General features: G+C 42.9%; 1 protein-coding gene across 10 annotated transcripts in view; it reads right to left on the reverse strand.

Annotated features, from left to right (window-relative positions):
- Positions 1-928: 928 nt before the first annotated feature.
- The window catches only part of SNX19 (sorting nexin 19), a 46327-nt gene continuing 35957 nt past the window's right edge, over positions 929-11298 (reverse strand). For 3 of the 10 annotated variants that reach the window (XM_055273787.2, XM_063635669.1, XM_055273790.2), the window contains 3 exons: positions 11093-11277; positions 10095-10182; positions 6026-9031 (listed from right to left, as the gene is read on the reverse strand). In XM_055273787.2, coding sequence (XP_055129762.1) covers positions 8899-9031; positions 10095-10182; positions 11093-11277 — 406 coding nt within the window. In that variant the 3' untranslated portion in view covers positions 6026-8898. Of the gene's footprint in view, positions 1958-2193; positions 2391-3700; positions 9032-9610; positions 9790-10094; positions 10183-11092; positions 11278-11298 lie in introns of those variants that run through there. The other 7 variants (XR_010119905.1, XR_010119904.1, XM_063635668.1 and 4 more) reach the window with 7 other exon arrangements.

Consider the following 11298-nt stretch of genomic DNA (forward strand, 5'->3'; position numbering starts at 1 on the left):
GTTGATGTCCATATTGATTTAACTATCAAAAAGGCAATTAGATTAGTGGGGTAGCCAAGTCACCCACAAAGACTGATGAGCTGATATAGAAAAAAAAAGGGATAAAGAAAAAGCAATTTTGAAGTTCCATGAGAACAAGAGAAATGACAGATATGAAGAGTTTTTTGAAGAAAGTTTCTTCTCGGTTGCTATTTAGTTTTAACAAAGGAGTTTCAGAAATGAACATAGAGAAGCAATTGGGTGAGGCTCCCTGCTAGATGAAGAAAATTTCTATCACTTGGGAAAAATCCACAGAAATCCTAATCCTATTAAAAACTTAGGTCATTCCACCCCAACAGTACTCTTTCTTCCATGTCCAAAACCATACGTGGAGCTTGCTTGTGTTTCAATACAAGCTCTTGCCTCAGTCCTCTCCAGATTACTAAAAGGAGGTATATAACCCTGCTCTTCAGCAGAAAGACCGCAGGTATTCCCGCTGCATCCGCATATGCACACTTACTTCCCTTTGATCTGTGGCAATGAGCTCTGGTGCTGCAAATGTCATATGCCATCCGCAAACCCACATGGATGCAGGGTACACACCTGAACAGGGGGTAGCCTCTGATGAAAACATTTGAGCAACAGATTTCTTTACCTCACCCAAACAGATCCACTGAAAAGGAAACTTTTTAGGTTCCCACCCACACGCAAGATGTACAAAGCTGTCTGGGGCAGGTCTGGTACAGATTAGCCAGTGCCCTCCACTGGAATAAGTGGTTAATTTCAAAGAGGTTTACGGTGGTTTCTCCACATATCTTCACCCTTCAAGCCTTACCTGCAAGCCTTTCCATAAAAGTCACCAGCACACTATCTCTGGGATGTGGAAGGTTGGGAGAAAGGAATCAACAAAATGAAAGTAACAGTATCAAGATCCAGACTTATTCACAAATTTTGCCTCTTAAATAAACAATCTTTAATTAAGTAAACTTTAATATTTATTTTGTACCTATCATGCACTAGGTATATACATATAATTAGGGGGCATAAGGACATAATAGGACTAAAAAAGATAAAAGACATGTTCACTGCCCTTGAAGAATTATAATGTCTTACTGAGGACTTCATATACATGCACATTGACTAGACAGGCAGTGTAGATAACTGAAAAGAAAGTGGGAAGAGTTTGGGCTGGTGCAATCAGACAGTGCTTCTTGAAAAGGGAATTTGAATTGGTCCTTACGGGCAGAGGTAGCCTACTTGCCCAGCTGGAGGAGAGAAGGTAATCTACCACGTGGAAGGAAGGACAAGAACAAAAAAATGAAAGAAGGAAGGAACATGGTGGTTTGGGCAGAATAAAAAATCCCTAGATTTTTGTGGAAGTTTCTCGTCTAACCTCCTGCCTAAACCATCTATAATACATTCTGTCCCCAAGAAAATGCTCTACTGCCAACTAAGCCTATGTGATTCTCCTAGAGATGCATGAGTCCTTAATGAAAGCTGCCCTTGCTCTTCTTGAAAAAGCCACTTGCATTTATAGATAACAGAGCGTAAACTTAAAACACAACTGCATAAAGTGGCAAGGAACTGGCCTGCCGTCAGCTCACTGAATTTGGATTCCATGCAAGCCGCATGTGTAAAGGAGGTAAACTCCAAAAGTGTTTTTCCTCCCTTAATAAGGTCTATTCTCCTTAGTGTCAAGGTATGAAAAGCAGATATTTCATATCAACCTTCATGGTTAATCTTTTTGATAGTTACAGGAGCAGGATGATTCTTCACCCACGGGTGCGGGCAAAAGGGCTGATTACCTATGCTCACAGGTCACCAAATCCAGTTCAACACACTATAAACAAGTCATTGCTTCTGTCGACATTTGAGTCCTTTTGTCTGCAATCAGCGACTTCTGTGTCTATCTAGCCAGGTCTTTACTCTCATGGGTTAATCAAAGTTTCCGGAAGTAATCACAGCCAACTCTCCTTTGCTTATAACAGGATGCAGCAGTAACATGGAACATAAGGTGGGGAAAAAAGACAAAAGTGTGGATGATTCATACATTATTCACAAACTTACCTTCTTAATCACTACAACACTTTAATATTAAAATTAGCTTACACTTCCTAAACAAACACTGACTGGTGACAAAGGGATTGGGTTAAAAGGAGCAGATAATGTCACTTCAAGAAATGTTTTCTAAGTTTGGATCTTGATTACTGTTACCTTCGTTTTGTTTTTTTAATTCTTCCCTCCTAACCTTCCGCATCCCAGAGATGGTGTGCTGGGGGCTTTCATGGAAGTGCTTGCAGGTAAGGCTTGGAGAAGTGAAGACAGGTGGAGAAACCAGGTTTCGTCAAGCTGTTGAAGAGACATCAAAGCCAGGAGTAATTCTCTGCATCCTGTCACATGCTTGTTTCTGCCTCCAAGAAAGCAGAGTTAAAATGGACTTTCAGACCAGAGACAGGTGAGGATGACAGGGAGGCACTGCAAAGGCTCCGCAAGTCTGAAAATAGCATAGTGTGTCTGCCAAGGTGACTGCGGGTGCCCAAATTTCCCCCACCACTTCACAGTGGCCTTGGCTTTACACACTGTTGCTACCAAGTCACTGAAGGAAAAAGATTCTGATGATTTTCACTTGTTTCACGCTTGACAATTAAAACATTCTTCTGGATTTCCTTTTTCTCTTAAACCAGTCAATGTTGTCTTCGTGTAATAAGAAATATCAGGTAAGTCTTAGGATGTGGACATCATGTTTGGGACAATGTCTCCCTCACCGCCTCTCTCATCCTTTATACCATAAAAGAGTGATGGCAATATGCTAGCTGAAATTCACCCTTCGATGGTTTCATTTTCTTGTCTACAAAGGCAGGGTGAGCGACTGCTGCCCTGTGATTTCTGGCACTGCCGGTGGAAAGGAAGCAGAGCGGCCAAGTTACGGCAGAGCGCGCCCAGTTAGGCCTTCGACTACAAAAGTATCATGGTTTTCCTTCCTCCCCAGTTACCGTTCTTTCCCTGGTTCCCATCCCCTTCCACATCCAGCAGTGTGGGCTGACCTTCCTTTCCTCATCCTGGGAAAACACATCTTGCTCCAGTGCCAAGTTAGATTGGACAAACAGCCGATGTGGAGGGGGCTGTGGGAGATGCGGCTTGCCAGGACAGCTTGGCTGAATGGGTTCCTGAAACAAGGCATCTCCAAATGCTCCCTGCCCCTCAAACAGCAGAGGAGTGTGATAATCACGCTGTCAAGATTTTTAGAGCATAGCACTTACGCTTTTTTTTTTTTTTTTTTTTGAGATGGAGTCTCGCTCTGTCGCCCAGGCTGGAGTGCAGTGGCGCAATCTCGGCTCACTGCAAGCTCCGCCTCCCGGGTTCACACCATTCTCCTGCCTCAGCCTCTCTGAGTAGCTGGGACTACAGGCGCCCGCCACCACGCCCGGCTAATTTTTTGTATTTTTTAGTAGAGACGGAGTTTCACCGTGGTCTCGATCTCCTGACCTTGTGATCCACCCGCCTCGGCCTCCCAAAGTGCTGGGATTACAAGCGTGAGCCACCGCGCCCGGCCAGCACTTACACTTTTACTAGGCCTCACTCCGGACCTACTGAATCAAAATTTGCATTTTAACCCGATCCCACATGAATCACACACACATTAAAATTTGGTAAGCAGTATTCTAACTCACTAGACCACAGGTCCACAAACTGACTCATGGGACAAATCCGGCCAGCTGCCTATTTTTGTAAATCAAGTTTTATTGGAACACAGCCACACTTGTTTATGAATTGTCTACAACTGTTTTTACACTACAATGGAAAAGCTGAGTAGTTACAACAGAGACCATACTGCTGCAAAACCTAATATTTAGTCTCCAGACCTTTACAGAGAAAGTTTGCTGGCTCCTATACTAGACTGTAGACTCCTTAGAAGTGAGAACCTGGTCTTGTTCTGCTTTGTAAGGTAGAAGGGCAGTTCAGTATAGTGGATATACATGTAGGCTCAGAGGCAGACTGACATGATTTGTATCTAGGCTCTGCCACTCCCTTGCAAATGACTGTGGGTAAGACAGAACCACTCTGTGCCTCATGTTCCCCACCTATAAAATGGGGATGTATTAGATTGGTGCAAAAGTAATTGCATTAAAATGGCAAAACTCCAATTACTTTTGCACCAACCCACTACATCAGAACCTACCTTTAAGGGTTGATTTGTGGGTTAAATAAGTGAAGATATGTAAAGACTTTAAGTAATGCTCTCAGAAAATGTTAACTTTTAGCTGGTACCAGGCATTTTGAGAGCAGACAGGGGATTTGCTGAATGTTGGCAGAATGACCCATCCCTAGAGCAGACATTGTCTATCAATATCCATTCTCTGCTTCTTCCTTGCTAACATCAATTATTTCTGTAGACATCTGACCTTCATGGAAGATGACCTCATCTCTGGGGGAAAATACTAGTGAAAGCCAATCACAATGCCATTCTCAGTGTCAGTGGATTGGCATGAGGTGGGTGGTTCTAGCCAATGAGTCATAAGAGGCATTTTATTTTGATTTGGGGTCTCACTCTGTCACTTAGGCTAGAATGCAGTGGTGTGATCATAGCTCACTGCAGCCTCAAATTCCTGGGCTCAAGTGATCCTCCTGCCTCAGCCTCCCTAGTAGGTGGAACCACAGGCGAGAGCCACCACGCCCCGCTCATTTTTTATATTTTTTGTAGAGACAGGGTCTTGCTATGTTCCAGGCTGGTCTTAAACTCCTGGCCTCAAACAATCCCCCAACCTTGGCCTCCCAAAGTGCTGAGATTATAGGTGTGAGCCGCTGTGCCCGGCCTAGAAGAGGATTCTTGAAGGACTTCTGGGAAATGGTTCCATCATTCCTTAGAAGAAAACACAGAAGAGATGCTCCTGTTCTTTTATGAATTTTATCTCTGGGTGTGATGCCTGAAACTGCAGCAGCAGGAAGGCAGGCAGTCTGAGAGCATAGCTGACCTAATTAGAATGGCAAGGAAGAAAGACGGAAAGAATTCAGGCCCCTTAAGAGGTCTCAGAGTTGCTGAATCACCAAACTCCTGGGCTTACCTACTCACGTACTAATGTTATGAAAGAAAATGAATTTTCCTCATAATTTAATTCTTGTCCAGAGCATCCTGATTCATATAGCCAGGGACCATAGTTAGTTACACATATTTTTACTTCATCCAGGACCTAACAACTGGTGTTGGGTGCTATGAGCAAAGGAAGAGCAGTAGCTGGAAATGAATGACCTGGGTGTAGGACACAGGAAGACTCAAAAATCTTCTAGGCTATGCAAATCAAAACCACGAGATATTAATATCACCTAATACCTTTTAAGATGCCATTATGACAAAACAAAACATTACAAGTGTTGGAGAGGATGTGGAGAAACTGGAACCCTTGTACATTGTTGGTGGGAATATAAAATGGTCTAGTCACTATGGAAAACAGTATGAAGGTCTTCAAAAAGAATTAAAAACAATATATGATCCAGCAATCCTACTTCTGGGTATTTATCTAAAATAATTAAAAGCAGGGCCTCGAAGAAATAGTCATACTCCCATGTTCACTGCAGCATTATTCTCATAATCAAGGCGTGGAGCCAACCTAAATGTCCCTCAATGAATGAACAAAGAAAATGTGGCATAGCCATACAAAGGAATGTTTTCAGCCTTAAAAAGAAAATTCCGTCACATGCTGTAACATGGATGAACCTGGAGGACATCATGCTAAGTGAAATAAGCCAGTCAAAGAAGGACAAACACTGCATGAGTCCACTTATATGAGGCGTTCAAAGTAGTCAAACTCACAGAAGCAGAAAGTAGAATAGTGATTGCCAGAGGCTGGTGGGAGGGGAAATGAGGAGTTGCTGTTCAATGGGTATGAGCTTTTAGTTATGCAAGATGAAAAACTTGTAGCAGTCTGCTACAAAACACTGTGCTGCTTCTAGTTAAATGTACCGTCTCAAAATAAATAAATAATGTACTGTACACTTAAGAGGGTATATCTCACATTATGTGTTTCTTTACAACAATAAGAAAATCACCTTGTAAACTGGAAATTTCCAAAATGGAAATTGGAGTAGCTTGTATTGATTTTAAAATTTATACATGCTGTCACTCATAGGTGGGAATTGAACAATGAGAACACTTGGACACAGGTAGGGGAACATCACACACTGGAGCCTGTCGTGGGGTGGGGGGAGGGGGAAGGGATAGCATTAGGAGAAATACCTAATGTAAATGACGAGTTAATGGGTGCAGCACACCAACATGGCACATGTATACATAGGCAACAAACCTGCACATTGTGCACATGTACCCTAGAACTTAAAGTATAATAATAATAAAAAAAATAAAATTCATATGTGCTCCTAGGCTCAGATTTAGGAATTTATTTTCCATTTAGGTTTTATTAAGTCTAATCCAAAAATGCAAAAATGAAACTGTGAGTTATATGTGATAAAAAAGTATAGCTTTCTGGAATTCAAATAAGCAATGGCAAAGGTCACGTTTAGAATTTGACAGAAAGAACACAGCATTCCTGCCTCATCTTTTTTATAGATATTAAGAAAAGGAAAAGTAGTCTTATTTCAAATATCAAAACTCTGACTTAAATGAATAAAATTTAGTCAGTCACGAGTAAATACAAAAAACAAGCAAACAAAAAAACCTTCCTGGATTAGCACAGGCCCAATTCTTCCCTGCCTTTTATCACCCTGTCAGCTGGGAGTATCTTTTCCAGATACCTGTGGCTCTCTACCAATTGTTACTCTCTTGTTGTCTGAACCTGCTACCCAAACTTGGCAGGTCATTTTCAAAGCCAGATGAGTTTTGATTGTTCCCTTGGCAATATCCATTATTTCCCTCCTGGGTAGAAGGGGGATCTGAGGACAGCTTATCTTTTTGGGGTAGATGGAGTAGAGGTGGGGACTCTTATATAATATGAAATAAAAATAAGTTCTTTGGGCTGGAAGTGTCAAAAGATTCCTTAGAATTTATAGCCACAGGGATTTCATGGTGTGTCTGATGTACTGATTTTGTGCCACATTTGAGCCAGAACTGGCAGCAGATTCAAAGCAACACAGGTGGCTAAGTACACATGAGGGGAAGGTATGGGGAGAGAAAAGTGGCATAAAATAAGGCTGTCCCCCTATGCCCATCGAGAATAAGATCTTAGCCCTAACTGAAGGAGCTTAATGATCAACTCTAACACATTGGCTGGACTCCTGCAGGTACTCACGGAAGGTAGAGGTGCTGTGCTACCTTTTCTTGTCAAAGTCTAGGGCTGGAGATGCTTCAAGAACTTTGGAGCCATAAAGTCACTGTAATGGTCAACTTCTAAGGCTAGAAGGGGCCATGAGACATCTCATTTATCTCCTTGCTTTTGGGCAAGAATTGCACACCTAAGCTTCCCGAATACATCAGACACAATTTAGGGTTAAAAGCCTCCAGAGGAGCAAAAAAGTAAAAAGATTTTACAACTTTCTTCCACAAACCACTTTAATTATGTGCTCATCACCTACTTCAGAATCTAAGAGAACTTTGACACTTGTTTTTGACAAGTGTCTTCTCATCAGTCTAACTCCAAGACCTTCCTCCAAGTGGCAGGCTCTGGTAATTCAGCGAAAGCAAGGCGCTAACAGGCGAGTGTGAAGCCAAAGGGCTCCCAGTGACATCCTTGACAGCTTTTTGCCAGCTATTCACATACATTTAATATACAGCACTTCCCTGTGACTGTCTGCATCCCTTTCTACCAGCAGTTCCTCCTGATTTATCATTCTCCAGCAATTCCCAATTGCTTTGCCTTTCTAATAGATGTTGCAGTCTGACAAAACACCTTTGCCTTCATGCTGGTGTTGTTAAAAGACTGATTATAACCATAAGGAACGGGAAATAAGATATTGTTGTAAGTTTGCTAATCTTCTCTGTTCAGAATAATAAAAGTTCTCTGTCAGAGACTTATGAAGGGAGATTTCACCCCCCGTCCCCCCCACCGGCTTGCTAGTCCTACTGTTTGTGCATTCTTAAGACAGGAGGCAAGTGCTTTACATTAGAAAAACTGAGGCTGAATATGCAGCCTGTCATGCAATTTTGCTGAAGATAGAGGGTCAAAAATTCAAAAACTCAATTGCTCTAGGGCAGGGGGTTGGGAGCAAAGCCAATAAATAAAATGTGTGGTGCAAATGCCTTTCAGGAAAGGGTGTGAAGGGTGGGGTGGATTTACCAGAAGCTTTGGCAGTCAGCTTTGAAGTCTTCTGGAAAGGAAAGTGTAGCCTCCCAGGGAAGCAGCCTCATGACATCTTCCATAAGGCTGATGTGTTGGGAAACAGCAACACGTGAGCAAGAAGTTCCTTGAAAAATTTTTCTTCCCTCCTTCTTCTTCTGGAACTGTTGGGAAACTAGATTAGACCCAGGAGTCTGGTTTTTGAGAATGGCCCTGAATGAATCTTTAGTTTCCGGGTAGGAACAGAGAGCTCAGAAGGTTGTTTTCTCCTCCAAGGAAATCTGGCCACAGTTTTTTTCCTGTTCTACCCAGAGCTTGTGTGCTGGTGGATTAAGCACATGTGTGCACAGGGCCAGGATTGTGGCAAACAATCTCAGGGAGGATGGCAAAAGGAGAAGCAAAAGGGGCTCATTCATCTACCTCACAGCTTCTTTTCCCAAAGGAAACAGGATCTACTCACCAGCAACAATCCCAACATCACAAAAGGAACATGGAAATAAATGTGCATGCAACTGGGACACATAGACCCCTGTCACCTGCTACAAATGGAGCAGAAGTGGGAGACAAGTGAGCCACCGAGAACCTAGGCATTCTTAGCTGTAGCCTACGTCAAGAGAGCACGGGCTTCCTGACTGGTCTCTGGTGGCCGAGTAACTCTACTTCCCTGACCTGGGAAGAAGGCGTGAATAACCAACTAAGAGGAGGCACCCATCCTCTTGGAGTTGCCTGGGGTATCTGAGGCAGAGGTGGTTGCAGCAGACTCCTCCACAGAGGCACTGAGGTCCAAGGATTCCAGGATGATGTCCCCAAGGCAGTAAATCAAATGCCTGAAACAAATGGACAAAAAAACTTAGGGGCTGGCTCAGTCAGGAAACACAAGATCCTGTTTATGACATTTATTTTCTCCTCCCCCATCACTGATACCCTAAACTTCAATAGCCTGATGAAACCTCTGCCATCAAATTAATGTTTTTTAAACTAATAAAGCCTCTGACCCTAATAAAGGCAAGAACAGTTTTTATATAAGACTAGTTTTATTCAAGACTAAGTTTTATAAAATTCCATTTCTCTTTACATAGTTACATTAGCACTGCTCTGAAGAACTGTGATAACAAATCCTTGAGATGTCAGGTTACTAGACACTTTCAGAGCTCCTGACTACTGTTGTTTCTCATAATTACCTTAAATTTATAGGCTGCTTTACAGGCAGTGAGGCAAAGCCAGGATCCTTGAGGAAGTTAATAAACACAGTCTACTTTGGGGTAGGGTTTGAGTGCAAGATTACTCAATACTTCCAGAAGAGTAACAGCCCAAGGGATGGAATCTATCTCTTCTGGATTATTCTAGGACTCTTCACCCAGCATTTCTGGTCCCTTTATGAAATCCAACCTTACTATCTTGTCTACCTGATATGAAGCAAAGACAACTCCTGGTCTTGACATGAATCACAGCTTTGCTATAAGGCCAGGGGCTCATGGTGAACATCTTTACATAGTCTGTGATACACAGGCCAGGGTCGCTCTTGGAGCATTCACAGGGGCTGGCAGATGTTGGCAAGAGCACTGAGCAAGTACGCTGAACAAGCCTGGAGGAGAAGAGGTCATTTTCAGCAGCTCGTGTGGGGGCCTGCATAGAGTTCTTCCAAACACAAATGGTGGTTGGTCCAAGAGTGATTTCCTAGCACGTGATGACCTGCTCAGAAGCCTGATGGTGTGGATTTTAGTTAGTGTGTGGATCTGGACATCAAACTCTGTAGTCAGTGCCCAGAGCAAGGAAAGACTACAGTGCTATTCTTTGGAATGTGGGCTTTTCACTCAGAAACCTTGGATACCTCTGAGACCAGAGGTGGCTTTAACTATGCTGATGTTGGAATAACATTTTTCCACTTACCTGTTGATGAGGGGTTGTTGTAGTGACTCCAAGACTAGACCCCAGCTCAGCTGGCATTTGTTCACCCCAAGAATTTCTACTACGAGATCTGAGGAGGAAAAAACAGATGGAATTTGTGTGTTATCGCTGCAGTTTTAGATTCTAAGGACAGTCTCTCCCCAGGATCTCTGCCGTTTTTACATAGGTTAGGTATTTCGGGCATAACTCTAAACCACACAGCCAAGCTAAAATCCTCACAAAACAGGAAAAACCTGAGAAAAATACGTTTCTCAAGTTAGGTGCCTACATAAGAATGGGCTTCAAAGATTATTTTGTAACCTGTCACTCAAATGCAGGTACTCCTTCCAATGTAACAGTTTAGGTTGGCAAACAGAGTTATAATAATAAGGGTAAATAAAACTGATTGTCCAGAGCTAAGTTCACAACTATCTCCTGGTTGTCACAGCCATAGGCAACAAACTGCCTTCCTGGCCCTCTAAAAACACAATGCAAGGAAAAACAACCTTCTCAGATTTTGTTTTTACTTATTGCTAAAGGCCATGTACCATACTCAATGGCTGCAATTTATTAAGTTGGACTTTCTGTGAGACATGTGATTTTCTTCCTTGGTCCCAAAATGCTATGAATTGGCAGAGAATCTGAAGTCTTCATCTCCTGGAAATGGCTCTGAGACCTGTCCCTGCAGGCAGAGCTTCCCCAGACCTGCCAGCAGGTAGAGAGAAAGTTATTAACCTAAATATCTGCAGGATTGTCACCTAGTATTTAGGGTGCAGCCGTAGCGTTCCTTTCCATTCCCTTGGCATCAGCTGAGCAATGGATAAAAGAATTGCAGCCCTGTTCATTTTCCTATTAGCCTGGGAAATGATGGGTCAACAGAGTTTTGAATCTAGCCACATTCAGGGCCCTTTTACAAACAGGAAAAGGTGCAGGGGTAATGGTGGCAAAGCAGAATGGAAGGGAAATGTGATTGGTATAATTGATCTCATTGGTCCAATTACCTGGGAGGACTCCCATCAGGCTCTGCAAAGCCTGTTTCTCAGCAGCCAGTTTCTGCTCTTGGGTCCTTACAGGCCGTGGAAACTTAGGCAAAACTCCACCAGGCCAGATGGACTCCTGAAGAAGCCGGAGGTACTGCACCCAGCGCTGTGGACTTGTTAAATTAGCTACCTGCACCTCTAGCCACCTGTGGTAGAAGAGAGATGAA

The sequence above is a fragment of the Symphalangus syndactylus genome, chromosome 3 (genome assembly GCF_028878055.3).
Source record: "Symphalangus syndactylus isolate Jambi chromosome 3, NHGRI_mSymSyn1-v2.1_pri, whole genome shotgun sequence".
NCBI lineage: Eukaryota > Metazoa > Chordata > Mammalia > Primates > Hylobatidae > Symphalangus > Symphalangus syndactylus.